The following is a 23290-nucleotide window of genomic DNA, read 5'->3' as shown; positions in this document are numbered from 1 at the left end:
TGATAGGGCCTTTGCCCTCTTGTCTTTCACGTGATAATTTAGAAAACTATACCAGCTCAGCTGGAGTTTCTAGATCCTTCTGGCAGAAAAACAGATAAACTCAGCTCAAGTCTATGACAACAGCCTGAGAAAGGAAAGGAATTTGTTCTTAAACATTTCCCTTAACTACATTATCTTCTGTAGCACAGTGACAACAGACCTGACAAGCTGAAAAGTAGCCAGCTCTTGCCTCTGTAGGAAGAATTAACTCTAGGTCTAGTGAGGTACAATTGTGTCCAGAAACAGGAGTTGTGAGCAGAAAAAGGACTCAGGGACAGGCTCTAGGTCTCCTTCACATGAACCTGATACTTCATGGTACTCAAGGGATGTCTAAGCTAAGAAAAGATCAAACAACCTTATGTATTCGTTTTCTGCTATGCCTCATCCTTTTGACAGTATTCTCTGATGGGCCATGGGATTGAGGCCTGTGACACTAGGCAATGCCAAGGACATGTATGTTCCCGAGGGCAGGAGAGATCACACTGGTAATGTGGCAATTACCTACTCATCTCCTAGACTGGGTTGTTTCTCATCCTCTGTACTTAATCTTACAAAAACTTTTATTCCTACTTAGCGAACTACTTATCTGGGATTAAAGAGTGACTACACTTAGGATAATCCTGTAGGCTTTCTCTGAGTCTTTAAGCTTTCATGTTAACTTATATCATATTACAAATATTAGTTCTTTCTAAGCAGTCTAAATGTTATATGGTTTATTTCTAAGCACTAATGCACAAGTGGTTGACAGTGTTGCTAGTGATGTACCAGGACCCACCACCTGCAGCCAGCTCTGGTACGGTGTGAGGAACAATCTTTGCCATGGTGCGAGGGTGGCGGCAGAGGGTAGAGAAGATCCAAGTTGCTCACAGGATATACTGTGGACATTGGAAAAGTAGAGGAAGTGGTTTGCTTATCCTGCCGTTTTTTGCAAAATTAGTACTAACAAACATGGAATTTGAGTACTGACTTAGTTACTTACTACCTGTATGTCTTTGTGTGTCTTTGGGCAAGTCAACTAATTTCTCCAAACTTCAGCGTCCTAAATTTCATTGGCAAATGATAAAATAGTATGTGCCATGACCAGTTCCAGTGTATAGTTATGAAGCTCAAATTAGACCATGTATAAGAAAATATTTTATAAACTCAAAAGCCCTAAAGAAATGTAATTTTCTTTTCTTTTCTTTCTTTTTTTTAAATTGAGGCAGGGTCTCAGGTTGTTGCCCAGGTTAGGGTACAGAGGCGTCATCATAGCTCACTGCAGCCTCAAACTCCCGGGCTCAAGAGATCCTCCTGCCTCAGCCTCTCAAGAAATGTAATGTCTTGATATTACTATTGATATTATTATTTGAATAAGAATGTACTCTCTGGAGGGGCTTTTGTAGTCCGCATTTTAAGAAACCTATGCATTCATACATTCACTTAACAAATATTTACTGAGTGCCTACTAGGACCCAGGCACTGTTCTAAGCCCTGGGAATATAGCAGTGAACGAAAACCCAAAAGCTTATTACTGTCCCATGGGGATGGGGATGTGGAGGCAATACAAAAGTAATGTGAGGTAGTGCTAAGTGCTATGAAGAAAAAGCATGATGAGGGTAGTCAGGAAAGGCCTCTCTGAGGGGCCACATGACTACCGAAGGGGACAGGAATGCGTGTGCTTGGCAAGGCTGAGAAACAGCAAGGGCTGCCTCTGTGACTGGAGCTTAAAACCTGGGTGAAGTGTAATAAGAAATGAGATCAAAGAGGGGACAAGGGCAGCTGTGCCTTGTAGGCCATAATAATAATCAGCAGTCTCAAATGTTTTTGGCACCAAGGACTGGTTTCAAGGAAGACAGTTTTTGACGGATGCTGGGGTCGGGGGCCGGGGTTGGGGGAGGATAGCACAGGTGGTGATACGAGCAATGGCAATGAGGAGTGGCTGTAAATACAGATGAAGCCTTGGCTGGCCTGCCACTCATCTCCTCCTGTGCACACACACACCCCCCATCTGCTCAGAGTTCCTAAGTTTCATGGAAGACAATTTTTCCACCCCAGAGGGAAGCAGGGATGGCAGAGGTGGCAGGGGGGTAGAGGGGTAGAGCTCTGCGTCCTGGTCCCTAATAGGCCATGGACCAATACTGTGGCCCAGGGTTTGGGGATCTTGGATACTGACTCCTTGAATTTTATTCTAACTATAAATGAAAGCCACTGGGACAAGAGGGAGTGGTTAAACAGAATTCTGGCAGAGATTTACTATCTACTAAGTCCTACTACATTCCAGATACTTTGTTCCCTTATTGCTTGCTCAGTCTGGTATGGAAGATATACAATGAAAGAATAATTACAATATAAAGTTTGGTTCCAGTACCATGATATGAGAAAGTTCAGAGACCTAAAGAATGAGTAGAAATTATCTAGATTCTTTTTTCTACCCCATGTAATTTCTTATTCTAGATTATAGTAGTGGAGTGGGGGGGGGGGCCAGAGGAAGTATTCTAAGCAGTGGGAATTGCTCCAGAAAACATGACTTGTTCAGGGAACTAGAAGAAAATTAAGATGACTGGTTGTAGAATGGGAGTTGGGGCTGATAAGATAGGCAGAAGCCAAGTTATAAAGATATTTCTATGCCATTGTTTTTCAAACAGCAGTCAAGAGATCAATTTAGTAAGTTGTAATCAACATTTTTAAATGGAATAGAATACATTGGAGCACACTACACATAGTAAAGGTAAGTTTTGCTTTTTTAAGAGTCTTTTGTTCAGTTGTACATGTACGTGTGTTGTGAGTTACAGTATAAAATGTATTTTTTATTATGGTCATGGTCAAAGATGTTTGAAAATTAGTTTTAGCCACATTAAAGAGTAAACTTTACCTCACAGGAAATGGAAACCATTGAAAAGTTTTAGGCTGGAAAATGATGTGATCAGATTTGTGTAAGTGTGTGTGGGGGGGAGTATGTTTTGTTTGGTTTTGTATTTGTGTTTTGGAAAGATTACTCATGCAGCAAAGTGGAGAATGGATTAGAGAGGTAAAAGACTGGAGCCAGGAGTGCATATAGTTTGGCTATTGTTTAATCTAGGCAAGAGTGGATGATAGTATGACCTGTAGAAGTGGCTACAGGATTTGGTAACTGATCAGTTGTGGCAACGGTGAGAAAAAGGAGGAATCAAGTTTTGTTCCTGCCTTGGTCAGATAGTGATACTATCAGAGAAGACAGAATAGAGTAAATCTAGGGAGGGGGGAGTTAAGTTCATTTTTGAAAATGTTTTCATTGACGTGACTTCAAGACATGAAAGTGAAGACAATGGGTAGCAAATGATTGGATATATAGCCCTGGATCCCAGAGGAGAGATCCAAGCCAAAAAGTTAATTAAGAGCTGATCTTGGCCGGGCACGGTGGCTCACGCCTGTAATCCTAGCACTCTGGGAGGCTGAGGCAGGTGGATCGCTCGAGGTCAGGAGTTCGAGACCAGCCTGAGCAAGAGCGAGACCCCGTCTCTACTAAAAATAGAAACAAATTAGCTGGCCAACTAAAATATATATAGAAAAAAAATTAGCCGGGCATGGTGGCGCATGCCTGTAGTCCTAGCTACCCGAGAGGCTGAGGCAGTAGGATCCCTTAAGCCCAGGAGTTTGAGGTTGCTGTGAGCTAGGCTGACGCCACGGCACTGCACTCTAGCCCAGGCAACAAAGCGAGACTCTGTCTCAAAAAAAAAAAAAAAAAAAAGAGCTGATCTTCACAGAATCAATTAAGCCATGGCAGTAAATAAGATGGCTCAAGAAAGATGGTGTAAAGAAGAAAAGATGTAAAGGATGGACAGAGTTAGCATAGAAGAATGGGAAGATGCTCCAGAGAACGGGCAGAAAACTGGAGAATGTGGTGTCTCAGAAGCAATGAGAAGTGTTTCAAAAAGTAATGAGTGACTCAACAATGAGAAAATGAACAACCCAAATAAGAAAAATGGGCAAAAGACCTGAAGACACTTCACCAAAGATATACAGATGGCAAGCAAATTAGCATATGAATCTATGCTCATCATCATACATCATTAGAAAATTGCAAATTAAAACCATGAGATACCACTACACACCTATTAGAGTGGCCAAAATCCAAAACACTGACAACACCAAGTGCTGGTGAGGATGTGGCAACAGTAACTCTCACTTATTGGTGCTGGGAATGCAAAATGGTACAGCCACTTTGGAAGACAGTTTGGCAGTTTCTCACAAAACTAAACATTCTCTTCCCATGCAGTCCAGCAATCATGTTCCTTGATCCATACCCAAATGAGCTGAAAATTTATGTCCATACAAAAATCTGTACAAGGATGTTTCAGTAGCTTTATTCATAACTGTCAAAACTTGGAAGCAACCATGATGTCCGTCAGTAGGTGAAAGGATAAATAAACTGTATTTCATCCAAACAATGACATATTATTCAGTGCTAAAAAGAAATGGGCTATCAAGCCATGAAAAGACATGGAAGAACCTTATTGCATATTACTAAGTGAAAAAAGCCAATGTGAAAGGGCTACATACTGTATGTATGTTTCCAACCATATGACATTCTGGTTATAGAGACAGTAAAAGGATCAGTGGTTACCAGGGGTTGGGGGAAGGAGGGATAAACAGGCAGACCATAGAAGGCTTTTGGGCCAGTGAAACTATCCTGTAGGATACTATAATGATGGATACATGTCATTATATATTTGTCAAAACCCATAGAATGTACAACACTGAGAGAGAATCCCAGTGTAAACTATTGACTTTGGGTAACAATGATGTGTCAATGGAGGTCACTGATTGTAACAAATGGACCACTCTGGTGGGGGATGTTGATAGTACAGGAACCTGTGTGTTAGGGGGTGGGGTGAAGGGGTGTGGGGAGAGGCATAAGGCACAAGGAAACTCTGTACCTCCCATTCCATTTTGCTGTGAACCTAAAACTGCTCTAAAATATAAATTCAATTAAAAGAAAAAAGAAGTGGTGAAGTGCTAACTAGTGCTGGGCAGTCATTAAGATAAAGTCTGAGGATATGCAGGTGATGAATGATGAGATCATTGGTGAACCTGGCCAGAGGAATACTAGACCACTTTTGCTTCCTTTTATAGCAAAATTGGGAAGAGTTATGTCTACTTCCTTTCTCCATTTTCCTTCTATTCCTTTTCTGTTGTAGCCATATGATTTAGGCTTTTGTTTCTGCCCCTCCACTAAAAGTACCCTTCAAAATCATTAATGATCTCCACATTTCTAAACCAAACATTCAGTTCTCAGTCCCCTCACTTGACTTAGCAGCAGCACTCCCCACAGCTCCTCACTCCCCTCCTTGGAACATTTCCTTCACTTGTCTTCTAGGACAGCAGACTCTGGCTTACCTCACCATTCTTATGATCCCGTGTCAACTTCCTGATCTCTAAATATTGGTATGTTCCACAGCTTAATCCTTGGACCTCTTCTCTTCTCTGTAATCAATGGCTAAATAGTGATCTCATCTCATAGCTTTAAATATTATCTGTACACTGATGCTTCCCAACTGTACACCCTTAGCCCAGAACTCTCTCCTAAATTCAACTACCTATACGACATCTCAACTTAGATGTCTAACGGACATCTCAACCTTGACATGTCTAAAACATCTCTCCAAAAGGTAAATATTCTTTCCCAGTCATCCCCATCTCAGTAAGAAGTAAATCCATCCTTGCAGTTGCTTGTGCCAGGACTCTGGAATTAACCTTTAATTATTCTCTTTCTTGCACCTCAAATCCAACACTAAACATTGTTGGAGTCAGACTGCCTGGGTTCAATTTCTACTTTAGCCACTTAGTATTAATAGCTGTGTTATCTTGGAGAAAATGCTTAATTAACCTCTTCTGGACTCAGTTTTATCACCAGTAAAATGGGGGTGATAATTTTATGTATCTCATAGGGTTGTTATGATAATTAAATGAGTTCAGGTTTGTAAAATGCTTTGAACAGTGCCTGCCACATATATGCAGCTTCACTTAAATCTGACCACTTCTTACCATCTCTACCTCTACACCCCAGTCTGGAAACTAGCTACCAATATCTCTCATCCAGACTATTGCAAAAGTTTCCTACTAACCGGTCTCCCTCCTTCAGCTCTTGCACCTTTCAACCTACTGACAACATAGCAGCCAAAGTGATCTTTTTTAAACAAAAGTCACTGCAAAATTCTTTCAACTTTTTGTATATTTGAAACTTTTAATAATAAAATTCAGAAAAAACAAAAGTCAGATCATGCTATTCCTCTGTCACAACCCTCCAATCCTTCACATTTCACACAGAGTAAAAATTAAAGTCTTTACATTGACTGGGCCCTAAAATTAAGCTCCCTCTCACCTCTCTGACCTCATCTCTTTTCTCCCATCACTCCTTCTTTTCAAGCACACGGGCCTCCTTCCTGTTCCTTAAACACTCAAGCATGTTCCCTCCCTGGGGCCTTTGCACTCTGTTCCCTCTGCCCAGAATGCTCCTCCACAGACCGCATGGCTCACACCCTCACCTTCTCTCAAGCTTTGCTGAAAGGTCAATTTCTCAGTAGATGTTACTACCATCTTAAACTCCTCCATTTTATTTTTCTCACAGCATTTAGCACTATCTGCTACACAATCAAGTCATCAATTCGAAGGAGACTTAAAGTTAAATCTAGTCCAAGTTTCACCACTTTATTCTAAAATGCAATGCCTATGTGCTTAATCTTTGCTGCTAGCCCAGTGGATCTATTTTCTCCCTTAAAATGAAAATAGATGATTAAGGAAAACTAAATACACAACTTTCTGCATTGTCTCGAAAATGTTCTCTTCTTGTATGCAAATAAATGGCAATAAAATACTGTAGATTCTGGGTATTAGGTATCTATTTTCAGTGTTAAAATTTTTTCAAGATCTACCTACCCTACTGCCCACTCATTTAAAAATTTTGCATTATTTGAGTCTGGAGGATAAATGTCATAGAGTTAGGAAATGAAGTAGCAAGACTAAGATGACGCAAAGCCTGCTTTATCCTTGGCATTTAAAACCACATCAGAATGGGGCCCCAGTAAATGGAAATATTATCCTGAAAAATGGTGTGGGGATGGGGGGAAGAATGGAAGCAAAACAGAAACATTTATTGCATTGCTGTTATGTGATGGGCCTATTAACTCTTTATATACATTATTTAATTTAATTCTTATAGTAATAGCCCTCACAAAACTCTCAGCCTGTTTGTAGACAAGGGAAACTAAAGCCCAGACATAGTAATATGCAGGGCCCAAATTCAAACGCATATAGAGCTATCTGAGGCTAAAGCCTGTATACTCTGTTCCTACAGAACCTTGCCTTCTGAAGGCACCAGGTCAGCGAACTGGAGCTAAGAAAGGTTAAGTAGACTATTTATACTCCATCAATACATTCCTGGGACAACTTAACATATCTAACTTTCCATGAACCCAGTCATAGCTGTGCCCTGGCAACTCCCTTACCTGTAGACATAAAAAATGGGATGCGGAACTTTCCACTCAGCACCCGGGCCCGCAGATTCTGCAGGGTGCTCCCATCAAATGGCAGGGCACCGCACACGAGCACATAGAGGACAACTCCAAGGCTCTGCATGCCAAACAGAGAGTACGCACAATTAGAGGAAACACAAGAGCCCATCATAGTGTGTTCATACACACACATCTTCATACAGATGATGGTGAGTCATACACAAGATTATAGAACACATTTTTTCTTCTTTTTTTTTAATGAGAAACAATATGGAGCATTGTCAAGGCCAATCATCTTTAGAATAGTTAACACTCTTCTTTGCTTCCAGACATTAATTTGGGGTAACATCCCAAATTTTTCTCAGTACTCATTCTCTAGGGATGAGGCAAGTGACAACAACAGGAATCTTTGTTCTTGGCAAGGGCACCCATCCTTGGAGTTCTTTTGCAGATGCAAAGGGTAGTTTGAAACTTGTGGCTCAGCCCATAAGATAAGTGCTGGAAGAAAGACTTTACACAAAAAATTGGGACTTGATAGAACAAGTGATCGTGACCTCAGTTCACATGCATATTATGTGTCCTCCAGGAGAAGGGCAGCTGTCATCAGTCAAGGGTAACTAATGCCATGGGGTATAAGAGGAGGTAGTTACTTACCCAGATGTCCACCTTGGGCCCATCATACTCCTTTCCTTCAAAGAGCTCAGGTGCAGCGTAAGGAGGGCTGCCACACCAGGTCTTCAGCAGCTGCCCAGGAGTGAAGAGATTACTGAAGCCAAAATCTAAAAAGGTAAATGGACACAACTCATGTTATCATAACCCAGCAAACACTAGTCTCTAGTCACTAGGGTAAAGGTTCCAAATCATTTAGTCGGAATACTAAATGTGAAAAGAGAGTATTTAGAAACTATATAGCCAGCCACTTAAACTTAAAAAAAAAAAAAATAGCACAACAGATATAGATGAGTTAGAACGCAAAAGGATATCTGGTTAACTAAAAGTAAACATGGTTTCTGTCAGCAAAAACAGCACTACTCCTTTCATAAACCTAGGCAGAGTGAGGCAAGTGATATTTGTTCCTTTAAAAACAAAAATGAAATTGGATGATTGATGTCAAGACCACATTAGAATCAGTATATACAGGTAAGTCTACTCAACTGGACCCAAAAGTTTCTTATTATTTTTACTTCTTATGGCAAACACATTTATGACCACTTAAAATTAGACAGTATTGCCCGACAAAGTAACATTATCATCATTAAGGTAGCTTATTCAAAATGAGGAATAAGCAACTTATTTACAAACTGAACCAAGAACGTTTACATTCTAAATTCAACTCTGTGCTTGAACTTTCCCCCTATTCTTTTCTGCCCCTTCTACTGTTGTAAGAGGGAGCAGTTGGGAGGTAGGAGGGGTGAGTCGTGGGGAAGAAAACTAAGAAAATGAGCAAGGATGGCGGGCCGAAGGATAGAGAGCCACTGGCATATAAATGTTGTTATTTATGCACAGCTAGTAAGACAGACTAGAAATCCCTCATGCCCCAGGCATACCACACTCCCTGCAACTCAGCATCTGAAAATGCTAAGTACACTCCTACTCTCGGACACTCTTTCCTCTTTTTCCTAGTTTTACTCTCTTGTTGACAACTCTGCCTCCTTTTGCTATTTGCTTTCCTTTTTTCTACATACTACAGAAGGTTTTCTAGTAGGCATCTGCTGATTTTGACAGCCTCTCCTTGCTCCACATTTTCTTAGAGATAACTCTTGTGGTCCCACCATTTCCACTATGATTTCTTTGGGGATAATTCCCCAAATTTATATCTCTGGCCCTGATACCACTCTTTTTTAAAAAATGGCATCTCACTATGTTGCCCAGGCAGGAGAGCAGTGCCTATTCACAGGCATGATCACAGCACACTACAGCCTTGAATTCCTGAGCTCAACCGATCCTCCCACCTCAGCCTCCTGAGTAGCTAGGACTATAGGTGCATGCCACCGTGTATGCCCGGTACCACTCGAGTTCCTGGCATGAGCTTCCAATACTTGCTTAGGAAGAAACAACTAAAACCTACCACTTTCCAAAGTCAAATCTGCTCTTCTAGTAACGTTCTTATGTTCATTAATGGCATCACCATCTCTGTTACTAGGAACACTGGAGCCATCTTTAATTCCTTTCTCCTTCTCATTCCTCATTTCAAGCTGGTAATAAAACTCTTACTGCTTCTAGTCCCTAAGTGTGTCTTGAATCTATCTCGTCCTTCTATTTCCATCCCTACCATCTCAATTCATAATCCTATCATCTCTGGCCTAGACTGATGCTGTCTTTTACTACCTACATCTATTTCATTTCCTTCTAAGCCATCCACTCATATAGCACAGTGAGTATTACAGAAATCAGAACCTGTTACCTCCCTGCTCAAAAACATTTGCTGGCTCCCTTCTACTTACAAAATAATCTTAATCTCTTTGCATTGTCATTTAAGGTCTTTCACAACCCAGTCTCACTCCACCTTTCCAATTTATCCCTGGACATGCTAGCATGACTATTCATATCCTGTATTTACATATCTTTCTTATGCTATTTCCTCTTTGTGCCATGCCTTTTTTTTCTTTTGCATCTTTAAAATAACCACTCATTTTCAAGGCCTAGTCAAATATTACTTCCTGTATGAAGCCTTAACTGATTTCCACCAGAAAACACAATGTCAATGGCTTCCTCCTCTGTGCTTCCATAGCCCTTTGTTTATACCTCTACATCCCATTACTACTCTGCCTTAAACTATACTTGCCGTATTGTGTTTATACCCTTCACTAGTTAGAAATTGGGGGGGGGGACAATTTTATTTATCCTAGTCTCCATATGGTGTTTTTAATACACATCAGGGACTCAAGAAAGGATCACAAAATTAAATTGCAATAAAATCACTGGGCCAATCTTCTCATCATTTTCTGGCTACGGGAGCCTTCTCAAACTGACAATGGCAGCTGGCCAGCTACTAGAGCCTCTGTGTCCTAGCCGTCCCTCCCAAGGTTCTAAAATTAACTTAATGATCACAAGGGGCTTTGAGGTCAAGACCACAATTAGCATCATTATAGCTACTTTTATGAGAAAACAAATATTCTCATTCACGAATGGAAATAAATAATACCTCTTCTGTGAAGTCTTCCTGGATCCCCTATAAGAAATGTCCCCTACCTTCTCTGTTCTCCATTTGTATTTTCCCTTTATTATTTGCATACATATGTGTATGTGTGTGTGTGTGTGTGTGTGACACATCATATATATGCAAAACCTATTCTTCTAGCTCCTGAAAAACCCCTTCTCTCTCGTACAGATCTACTCTCTCTCTCTCTCTAGTTCCTTAAGACACCTTATTCTTCTCTGACTCTTTCACAGTATGTAACATAGTGTTGAAAACAGAGGGCACTTAATAAATGCTGACTTATTGAATGAAACTGCATTTAAAGCTCTACCAACTCACCTACAACTTTTAAAACACAATAACTTTAATTTAAAACTTAAAGTCTGCATGCACTGAATACTGTTAAGATTTTTCTTAAAAGAGTGGGGATAGGTTGCTAAAAATCTCAATAAGTGAGATTCAGCAAAGTAGATGTCTATGAGAATTACGTAGAAAAAAGACCCTTAATTTTTTTTATTAGTGTGCAAGACCTTCACCAGGTCCTTTTCCATAATTAGCCTTCCTCTTCTCCACAGCACAGAGGACAAACGCAAATGATTCTGTTATAGCTGATAGATTCTGACATTGATGTGATTAAATAGCAAAGTCTATAAGAGAGAATCAAGGAGGTTTTTTTTGTATGTGCTTTGAATGGAGAATGCAACAGGCTAAGCAATGAATTTTACCAGTTGATTTTAAATTTCCTCCTAAGCAGTTTAAAGTAGGTAAATTTCTCATTTTCAATCACAAATGTTCTATCTACAAATAGTAACCTATCCATCCTTTTACTGTACCAGGGAGGGGCAGGCACAAACTTAATAGCATGAGCTTATTTATTAGATCTATCAAACAAGAAGTCTTTACAAAGAAAACAATATCAAAGGGAATCAGCTTCAGCGATGGCTACAGGATTAGACTACTATTAGGTTTTTATATTAGAGATGAGTGTGCAAGAATGAATGATATGATTAGGGCCTGACAACTAGAGACAGCCACATCTGGGGACGCACCTGATTCCACAGCATGTTACAGCCAAACAGCTGGATTCAAAAGTTAGAACCAATGACCAAATGCAAGATTTCAATAAACTTCAACAATAATAAAAAACCCTACTGGCTTGCTCTTATTTCCTCTAACACACCAAGCACAATCCTCTCATCTTGGGAACCTGTCAAGGGGTCTCCTATAATCATTTCAAGTATTATTCTTATTCCCAACTCTAAGATGTTGCACATTCAAGCAAAATTTCCTATTCCCAGCCTCCAATGACACATTTTTTCCCCATTATAGTAGGCAGGTTCCTCCAGTTAATGAGACTAGAGTATCCTAATTCTTTCTTTAATGTACCAAACCTAACAGGGTTTGACCTACCCTCCCTTTCCAATATTATTAAAAATTGACAGTCTCATTGAAAGCGTATTACTGTCTTATCTTCCCTACCAGTGGCTCTTTACAAGTATCTCACATTAATCTTAACTATTACTATGCATCTTATATGGTAAAATTCTAACTAGCTCAAGTCCATTCAGATATACCATAACTTTATTTTATGAAAATTTAAATTATCCATGTGAGAAAAATCTCAAGTTATTAACATATACTAAATCTGGAACTCATTTTCAAAGTTCAGTTCCTTCCAATCAACACTTCAGGGACTGAATAACTGAGATGGGGAGAATCCCTCCTCTTTATTCTCTGAGCTGCTTGCCTTTGGGGACATTTTGCTACATATTTTAAGAGAACTGCAAGGAAAAAATAAAAGCAGTTAAAACTCAAACTAGTCTATTTTGGGTTTTGTTGGCAGTTTAGGCAAGTACAGGGAAACGCTGGGCTGTTATGGTAGGAAGTGGAGGTGGGATGGGGTAGGTGGAGAACAGACAGACAAGGAACAGAATTACTAAGATTTTTGCTGTTTTTAGTTACCTACACATATAGAATACTGAAAAAACTGAAAGATCACGCAACTTGGAAGAGAAAATTCTCAGAACAAAAATTAAAGCCATGAGTTAAAAAAAAGAAAAAAAACTGAGGAAGAAGTCTTACTGGCTCGCGTCTGAAATGTCAAAGAAGCAGGTAAAGACAAGCATTAGAGCTCAGGTTTGACCTGTGACTTGAACCTAGAATACTGTTTCCGTTCAATGAGCTTCTTCATCTTATTTTGGTTCTGGAGCTGGTCTTAGTCATTAACGTCTTTCACTATTTACTAAAGCTTCTCATTCTTAATGTCTCTTTTACAAGTCTCTAAATAAGTTCCTCCATTTCCTTCGATTATTTATTGAACATGTATTTATGGTACCCTTCCAATGAGTACAGCAATGTGTTAGTTCCTATGAATGAACCAAAGGCATAAAAGATAAGATGCTAGGGAAAGACTCAAAAAGGAAGTAGAACTTGGCTGAATGGCCAGGATCTAGAGAAGCAGAGGCGGAGGTGGAGAGGGTTTTCTGAATGTAGTTGGGAAAGAGAATAAGCAAGGAAGAACACTTAGAATTAACTTGTTAAGTTCAAGGGACAATAAAGAGACTGCCCTCGGTATGATGAAGGGTTTGCAGGGGCAGATGCCAAGAAATAAAGAGTCCATAGTAGCATCAGGGCAGATAAAATACAGCTTTAAATGTCAGAATGAGGACCTCAGACTTTATCCTCTGGGCCATTGCTTTTTTTTCTTTTCTTTTCTTCTTTTTCCCCCAAATTAAAAATTTTTATTAGATTTCAGGTACAAAGAATTTGATTATGAATTAATTGTAACCTTTGGTTCATGACACACTCTCACTACTGTTCCACTCATAGACTGCTTTTATTTGTTTTTTTTCCCCCTACAGCTATATTGAGATGAAGAATAAGAAATATAAGAAATATTGCTGGGTCACATGGTAACTCTATGTTTAACTTTTTTAGGAACTGCCCAAACTGTTATCCAAAGTGCCTGTTCCATTTTATTAATACATCCCTACCAGCAATGTACAAGGGTTCAGATTTCCCCACATCTTTGCCAACAGGTATTGTCTTTTATATTATTGTTGTTACAGCCATCCTAGTGGCTGTAAAGCAGTATATTATTGTGGTTTTGATTTTGATACACTTCCCTGATGGCTAATGATGCTGAGCATCTTTTCATGTGCTTATCAGCCATCTGTATATCTGCTTTGGAGAAATGTCTATTCAAATCTTTTGTCCATTTTTCAGTTGGGTTTTCTTTCTATTATTGAGTTGTGAGCATTCCTTATATATTCTGGCTATAAGTGATTTATTAGATACACGAGTTGCAAATATTCTCTCCCATTCTGTGAACTATCTTTTTAGTTTCTTGATGGTGTCCTTTGATGTACAAGTGTTTTTAATTTTGATGAAGTCCAATTTATCTGCATTTTCTTTTGTCATTTATGCTTTTGGTGTCAATGTAAAGAAACAAACAAAACATAACTCTTTTTAAAGACATCTGAGAACCACTCTTACAGGCAATAGGAGTTGTTGGAACTTTTGGAGCAGGCAGGTGATACGGTAAAATTAACCCTAAAGCAAGATTGGCTTAGGTTTGAGGTGAATGTTGAATGCCTGTGATAATGTCGGAGTAGTTAAAATAAGAGAAACTATTTGAAAAATATTTTGAAAAGAGCAGACATTACTTAATAACAAATAGAATACATGAGATGAAAAACAAGGAAAAGTAAAGAATGTGGCCCTGAAGTATCTGGGTAAATGACAGGCTTACGAAAGGTAAAAGTTGGTTTCAGAATAAAAAAAAATTACTTCTTCATGTCCTGAGTTAGAGAAGGTGATAAGAAATTCAAGTGGTGATGTTCTGAGGAATTGAGTTGTAGTAATAAATGGATAAAATATTTTCGAAAGGATAAGTAGAGAAAAGGGATGGACAACAATTAAGGCTTAGGAAATACCTATAGGTACTTCCCAGTCCATAGGTACAAGAACAGAAAGAGGATACAGCAAAAAGGAGAGAGAAAGGGTGGTTAAAGTAAGAAAGTCAGAAAAATATCATAAATAGGAAACTAAGAGAGAAGAAAAGCATTTTGCAGAAGGGAAAGGTAGCTTACAGCATCCATATAATGTCCTCCACGTATTATGCAACTTTTATCTGGGGGGAAACAATGATGGCATAATTACTCTGGATTAGAAATGGTTATCATTTCCCCCACAGAATTTATGTTTGTTTGTTTTAAAGACAGGCTAACTCATAGGAATAGACTACAAACGTAATCCAGATTCATTCTAAATCATCTAGAAAGTCATGTTATGAATAAAATAAGGCATTTCTTACCGAGTTTGATGATAGCCAATAAATAAGCCTAAATTATTAGTAAATTCATTCAGAGTACTTAGAAATGAGCACCTTGGCCATGGAGTTGAGTGGAAAGAACCCTGGAGGGAGCCAGGTATCCTGGGAAGACCTAGACTGGGTTGTCCTTGACTCATCTCTCTCAATGCAGCAATTTTCCCACTTGTGTGGTACTTTGAGTTATATAGAACAAAGTAAATAGACATTTTTAAAGGACTCTCTGTCTTGTGCTATGCTATAGCACCTCATATTTATTACCTCTTTGAGATGAGCATGACTTTTGTTTTATGCCTGAGAAAGTGAGGTTCAGGAGTTAAGTAACATGCCGAAGTATAAAAGTAAAAAAAAATTAATAAGTTAGATCCAGCCTATGATGCCAGTTCTCAGTGCCCTCCAAGTCCATACCCATACTGTGCTTTCAGCATCAGGTGTATGTTTGTATTTAAGTAAATGTATATCCATAATTATTTTATTATAACTTAGAAATTCCATAGTTATTACAGTCTACTGTTTTACATTTTATTATTGACTGTCAACCCTTTGCTCTGTTTATGTAATTCCCAAAGATATATAGTCCTTAAGAAACACTTTGCATTTTCAAGTTTCTTTAAAAACGACACATAGAAAAGAATGGTAGACACTGTGTATCAGTGGGAAAAGGATAAAGTTTTCAAACAACTTCCCAGGAACAACTGGTTATCCATATGGAAAAAAATTAAATAGGACACCTACCTCACTCCATATCCCAAAATCAATTCCAGGTGGATTACAGCCCTAATATAAAAGACAGAACTATAAAGGTCTTATAAAAAAGAAATAATGGAGAATATCTTTATGGTCTCGGGGGATGGAAGGATTTCTTAAACAAGAAAAAAAGCACTAATCATAAAGAGAAAAATGGTAAATATGGTTACATTAAAATCATATTAAAGTGTCTATTCATTGAAAGATATTTAAAGAGAACAAAATGAGAAACCACAAAGTAATGAAAGATATTTGCAACATAAAAAACAAAGAACTTGTATCCAGACTATCAAAAGGAAACAAAAAACTATAAATCAGTAGGACAGACAGAAAACCCAGTAGAAAAATGGGCAAAAGACTTATTTAAGAAGACAATTGACAAAAAAAGGCCAACAGACACAAAAAGAGGCTCAACTTTATTATTAAAGAGAAAAATTAAAAGCACAAGATAACCATTACATACTTGCCAGCTGAGACAAAAATTAAGAAGTATAATAACACCAAGCACTGGAGAGGACATGGAGCAAGGGGAACGCTCACACATGCTGGTAACCAGTGTGGCATTATCAAGTAAAAACTGAAAACTGACATAACTATATGAGCCAGCAATTTCATTCCTGGGTTTATAGTCTTAAACGTTTAAGAATGCACATCAATGTTTAAGAGTATACCAGGATAAACATTTAGGAATGCTGATTGCAGCTATTTAATAAGAGCCCCAAACTGAAAGCAACCTAAAAATCTAAAAATAGGTGCAATGGAAAAATAACTTATGGCACATTCATATCATGGGATACTATATATTAATAGAAATAAAATGAATAAATCACAGCTATACAAACAACATGGATAAATCTCACAGACTGGTGCGTGAAATAAGACACAAAATAATGTTTTCAATATGATTCTATTCATACACAGTACAAAAACAAGCAAAACTGCATTGTTTAAGGCAGAACCATTGTGCATTATATTCAATATAAAGAGTACTCCCTTGGAGAAACACTGCTCAGTAATGCATTACATCAGTGGTAAAACTATTTTAAAAAAAACCTATAAAGTAAAGCACAGAGGTGATCAACACAAAAGTCAAGATACTTTTTACCTCTTGGGAGAGGGATGAGGTGCTGAGGGGTACAGACTGGGCTGATGAAATGTTCTGGTTTTTGACCCTAAGTGGTATAATAATTACACAGGTGTTTGCCTTAGTGATTCATTATCATGTATGCATATGCTTAAGGAACATTTTCTGTGTGTATACATAATATTTTAAATAAATGAAGGAAAAAAGAATAGCTCTCTTTTCTCCCCTACTTCTATTTCTTGCCATTCGGAGCCATTTCACTGAAATCTAAACTCACAATCACTGGGGCTCTTGGGGGCAGGGATTTTCTCAGCACTGATTTCCTAGGGCCTAAAACAGTGCCTGGGGGAAGAGAAGGCACTTAATAAATACCTTACAAATGAGTCACTGATCAACTAAGAATAGAGAGGGAGAGAGAAAAGGAAGAAAAGAAAGATCCGGTTGGAAACAGAAAGAGTGTATGAGAACTCAGAGTGTAGGAATTGGGAACTACTTGCTAAAACAGAGATCCCACTGAAGTTTTTGTTGAAAACAGCAATAATCCTATATGAAGAACTATATGCAAACTCGGAGAAGTTTATATACAATGATAAAATTTATAGTTATAGTTAATATAATTTTAAAGGGGGGATAAATATTTTAATAATAGGTATAACCATTTTAGTACCAAAATGGGAATTAGGTATAAATAATAAGCAGTTCGCATGGTTAAAAGTATTAGTATTACTCTTAGACTCATAAAATAACTTTCTCAATAACCCATATTAGTAAGAGACAAAGAAAGTATACATTACATATAGTTAATTTAAAAATTCATTTTGGTCTATAATGTCACTGGCTTCTTTACTTCAAACAAGAGCTGTTAACAAAGAACACTAAAAAAAATTTAGATTTTCCTTCTTTTCCTCCAATATGTCCAACTTAAGGTAAACATGCTTGATAAACTATCGGACCAAAAAAACATGGATGGGCTGGGCGCAGTGGCTCATGCCTATAATCCTAGCACTCTGGGAGGCTGAAGAGGGTGGATCATTTGAGCTCAGGAGTTCAAGACCAGCCTGAGCAAGAGTGAGACCCCGTCTCTACCAAAAAAAAGAAAGAAATTAGCTGGACAACTAAAAATATATAGAAAAAATTAGCTGGGCATGGTGGCCCATGACTGTAGTCCCAGCTTGAGGCAGGAGGATTGCTTGAGCCCAGGAGTTTCAGGTTGCTGTGAGCTAGGCTGACGCCACGGCACTCTAGACCGGGCAACAAAGTGAGACCCTGTCTCAAAAAAAAGAAAAGAAAAGGAAAGAAAAGAAAAGAAAAAAAAATGGATGGTTAGAAAAGGAGAAAAAAACAAAAAACCTGGAAATATTTTTTTAAGAAAACTGGATAACTGAAAGCTGACATGGTTTGGTAAGTCTTTCAGATAATCTTAACTCCCCCCTAACTTTTTTTTAGAACATTTTTTTTCTGACTATAATCTTTAATCATTCACATCCCACAGGTAACAAGTCAGTGAACGAGCAGAGCCTAATCATTTCTTAAAACCACAAGCACTTTGCATTTTGTAGCTATCTTCTTTTAGCATTCCAGAGCTAATATCAGCCCAAGGAATAATACTGCAGTGCTGTACTGCCCCAGCTCGAGTCAGCCTAGGAAAGAGAAACGGAGAATGCCTGGGATCATTCTAATTGGTTAAGTTCGAGGGGACACCAATAAACTACACTATCATAAGCTGAAGTTCCATTCACATGGCTCAAGGTGAAGAGCACTAGTAGGCCAAATGCTGGTGAAATATAAAGGAAAAATACAGAAGAGTGACAACTGCAATATAAGTAAAAAAATGAGAACAAAAAAATAACACAGAAACTTAAGGCAAAGAAAAGATTCAGTGTGAGTTGAAAAGGTTAAATACACTTTGTGGTTTTGAAGTGCACTAATAAATGCCAAGGTGGGGGTTGCTCACACCAAAACCCTGTCAAGAATTACTATGATCCTAAAACAATATGGGATAAATAAATTATGGTATATCTACTTGATATAAAATCATTAAAAATGATGATTATGTGGAACAGCATGAGAAAAACATTTGATAAAAGGGATAAGATAAAAGCAGCACATAAAATTGTATACACACTGATTATAATTATGGAAAACATGTATAGAAAAAAAGACAAAAGGAAATGCATTCAAAATAATAACAATAGTTTTAGAGGTGGGATTACAGTTTGAATATTTAAAAATCTTTTGTTGTTTAAATTTCCTACAGTATGCTTATAATTCCATAATTAAACTTTTTTATTTTAAATATAAAGACTTGTAAAACATCATCTTGAACAACAAGAACTAAAACTACTGAGTAGTTAGTTTCAGATAATTCTCAGGTACCAATGCCAATAAAAACAATTTATATCCTTTACTGTATACTTAATGACAATAGCAGAGATTTATGACCTACAAATTCAACAGTAAAATGATAAATATTCTAAAGAGTTACACGAAGAATAGGGAGAAACAAAAGAAGAAACTAGTTAAGATGGATACCCACACCCACACAACAGAAGCTATAATGGGTGGAGTGGAGTTGTTCTCTTCATGTGGCCTATGGTCATTTATTTCTCCACTCATAACTGGATCTTAATATAATTTAAGTCTCTTTTCCAACCCTCAACACCCTGGTTGGTTAGTATTTGTCTGCAGGCTGAAATGGCAACTTAAATCCCTTTCTCTTAATACTGAGTAGCAGACTTTAATTTGGACCGTATGTCTGTCTTCGAGGATGGTTTAAATGCCAGCTTACTATCAATTTTGAGACTTGAAATTCTTTGTTCTAGGCAAGATCAGGAGCCTAGAGCTATATATGGTAGTGATATTGATATCCCTAAAAATAAGTATATCATCAACTGGATACGTGTATGTGGTAAGGGGAGAGAGGGAAGAACGAGTGGTACTAATTTAAAAATCAGGACAACTGCAACAGGAAATTTTCTTATTTGGTTCACCACTTCAGAGCAATACCCTTGATTTGTTTTTTGGCTGACCAAAGAACAATTCGAAGCAGATGGAAACAGATTAGGTATAGCCTTCAGCCAGTTCTAATGTTCTCAGTATCTGTGTTAAGGCAATACAGTACAGAAAAGATCGACAGCCAACCTTTCTCCTTCCAAGGGTAACTTGTGCTTCAATTCCTTGTAAACAGCTTGGAAGTGGGAAGCAGAGGGAAAAAGTGAAGTGGGAAAATATTTATTTATCCTAAGTGAACAACCTCACCAGAAAACACTGTGACAAGATCCTTCATGTTTTCAAATATGAAAGCTTCTGTGGGCTTACAACCCCAATTACTGCAATTACAATTAGAGACAAAGACAAAGAACAAAAATAATTTTGACCCTTGATTAATTTCTCAATGGACATAAAGGAGAATAGGAGGACAAGCTGCTAGGTGTTCTTGCTAGAAATGACTCAAAGAACCAAAGATCAACATTGAGATAAGAATACAATATAAATGGGATTTAAACTGTTATACAGTCTTTTAAAATCTATATTTTAACAGGAACATGACACAAACAAGGAACTAAATCTGCTTTTCGTATACAATATTACCAGTCCAGAAATCACGTGACCCAAAAGCTTTATTTGGAATTGAACAAAACAAGAGTCAACTGTGTGGATCTCAGAATTAGGGTAGTGATGAAGGATGAGTGTCAAAGTTCCCAGGAGTCACAATATTAGTTCGCTCTTAAAAATGGATCTTGCGAAGTCCTCAGTATTTACCAATCACTCCAACCTCTGGCTGAACTTCCTCACTAGGAGCTAACAGAGAAGTAATGCCAAAAACTACTGACTCAGCCTGATCATATATAAACAAGAGAAACTTTCTTCATGGAAAAAAAAAAACAAGTAATCTGCTTATTGGGGTGGGAGGAGGGATTTGGACAAGCATTAGTTTGGCATTTTAAGCGAATAAGTTAGGTATTTTTCCCCCAGACACCCTTAGCAGGTGGGATCACTGAACTCAGCTATTTTTAAATGAGGTAATAAACCATTCTTCTCCTCTCTATTATAGATACGACAACCCAATCCTTCTCACAGAAACCCAAAAAACAAAAATCCCTCCCTCACAGGGGATCTTTTCATCAAACTCAGTATTGAACAGATGTATAAAGAAAAGGTTGAGACACTTTCTATAATGCATGCAAGCAATATTCATTGGAATTCTTAAAAACATTAATGAGTACTACTATAGTAATGATTTTAAATTGTGCCAATTAAAACAATGTAAGTCCAATCATTCAATCAAGTAAATGTCTTATACTGACAGGTGAGTATACTATACAAAATTGTGGTGTGCCTTTTATAAAACATGATGAATCAAAGTTCCCTTAAATTCTTAACCAATTAATGATACCAAATGGAAACAAAGTATATAGTTACAATAACAATGTTTTCCAAATTAAAAATTAAGACATTTGGTCTATAAGCAGAAGCCTACTTTTGGAGAAAAGATAGACTGTCAATTAAGAAGCTCTAAAGTGTTACCTAGACATTAACAGCAGGTAACAAATATTGTCTCAAGTCAAAGCTAATAGAATAAACATAATCCAAATGAGAGCAGATACCTGAAAAGTAACTCATCTGAAAGGTAACGTGTAAATATGATAACAGGAGTAAAGTACTCCCCTCCCCAATTTTTTGATGGACCACAAATGTGTTCTAAGTACAAGGTAAACAAGACAGACACGGTCCCTGCCCTCATGGAGCAGATTAGTCCAGTAGGGGGAGATATACAGGAAACAAGCACATATCTAACTACATAATTACAATCATTGTATGAGTTTTAAGGAAAAGTTCTGGGGACAATTGGTATATAATAGAGAAAAGCGGTTTTCCTGAAGATTCTATCAGGAGTTTAGAGAATCTCTCAATCTGATCAAGAAAATTAAGGTTATACTTGGATTAGAATGTAAAGAAAACTGTATGCTATTTAATTATACAGTTATCCAGTATTTTCCAACTTTGTTGACTCACAAACTCCCTTCAAAGGAATGTATTATCTTAAAAACCTCCCAAGAAAGAAATTTTTAGAATATTTTTCTTGTTTTTGCATGCTTTATTATAAAGATGTAACTTTAAGTAAAAGATATTTTATTTTACATTAGCATATTATTTAAAGATTGATATGAAAGTTCACGATGAATTTTAAGACAAACACATATTTTTCCATTTTACAAGTGACTCACACTATTTAATTACTTAAATTATGTAAGGAAAAGTATTCATTTAAAATTGATATATCAGCTGGGAGCGATGGTTCAACGCCTATAATCCTAGCAGTTTGGGAGGCTGAGGTGGGAAGATCATTTGAGGTCAGGAGTTCAAGACCAGCCAGAGCAAGAGTGAGACCCTGTCTCTACAGAAAGTAGAAAAATTAGCCAGGCACGGTGGTGCACGCCTGTAGTACCAGCTACTTGGAAGGCTGAGGCAGGAGGATCACTTAAGCCCAGGAGTTTGAGGTTGCAGTGAGCTATGATGATGCCACTGCACTCTAGCCCAGGCAAGAGAGCAAGACTCTGTCTCAAAAAAAAAAAATTAAAAAATAAAAAATACATAAAATTGATATATTGTTTAGTTTGGGATACACATATATATTGAGACTATAATACCCAAAAGAGATGAAAACTTTTCACGACCTGGTATTTGAAATGCTTACATATTTGAACCTAAAAATCAAGCTTGTTTATTTGAATTATTTTCATGTTTTGTTTTTAAATGATGAAATGGATTAGCAAGTTTTAGGCCATTATTTATAAGCATTTCTTTGCAAATAATACACTATGAATGTTGACAGTCTTTGTTTCTAATAAATCAAACTGGATATAATACATGGAGATACAGACAAATATAGGTATGGATATATGTGTGTATAAAATATGTATATTATACATGCAGTGTGTATATATTATGTATGTATGTATGTAGTATACAATTTTTTAAATTTTGTTTTTTGAGGCCCAATGTACTATATAAGCACGATGATCAAATGGAGACAATTCATGAATTTGGTGAAGTTTGTCTTGAGGCATCATTCTTCTTCTCATCAATTTGAATTTCAACATTATTGTTTCTTATGCTTTACATTGTCCAATGGTCCATAACAGATATAAATTTAATAAAATATAATGAAAAAACTGCATCCTGGTCAAAACTATCATGGTAGCCAACTACTTCAACTGAGTAATAAACAGAATGACTGAATCATAAACATGTTTATTAGCTCCCTGCTAGCAGGTAGACTCACTTGATTTATAGTCAGAGGCTCTCAAACTATTCCATTTAAGAAGGGTGGGAAGACATAAATAATTATTTCGTATAATAACTTCTAAACAGTAGAAAGGCAAGAGAAGTCATTATCACTTTTTATGATGTGAATCTCCAGGAACATTGAGAACCTCTGAGGATTCAGAAGTCACTGGCTAGGAAAAGATCCTGTATAC

General features: G+C 37.5%; 1 protein-coding gene across 7 annotated transcripts in view; it reads right to left on the bottom strand.

Annotated features, from left to right (window-relative positions):
• The window catches only part of SIK3 (SIK family kinase 3), a 231255-nt gene that overhangs the window by 41477 nt on the left and 166488 nt on the right, over window positions 1–23290 (bottom strand). For all 7 annotated transcript variants that reach the window (XM_045556413.1, XM_045556417.1, XM_045556414.1 and 4 more), the window contains exons 5-6: window positions 8163–8287; window positions 7503–7626 (exon numbers count right to left, since the gene is read on the bottom strand). In XM_045556413.1, coding sequence (XP_045412369.1) covers window positions 7503–7626; window positions 8163–8287 — 249 coding nt within the window. The remainder of the gene's footprint in view (window positions 1–7502; window positions 7627–8162; window positions 8288–23290) is intronic.

This window comes from Lemur catta, chromosome 7 (assembly GCF_020740605.2).
Source record: "Lemur catta isolate mLemCat1 chromosome 7, mLemCat1.pri, whole genome shotgun sequence".
Classification (NCBI taxonomy): domain Eukaryota; kingdom Metazoa; phylum Chordata; class Mammalia; order Primates; family Lemuridae; genus Lemur; species Lemur catta.
Note: the sequence above shows the minus strand (reverse complement) of the source record. Positions and strands in the feature narration are given on the sequence as shown.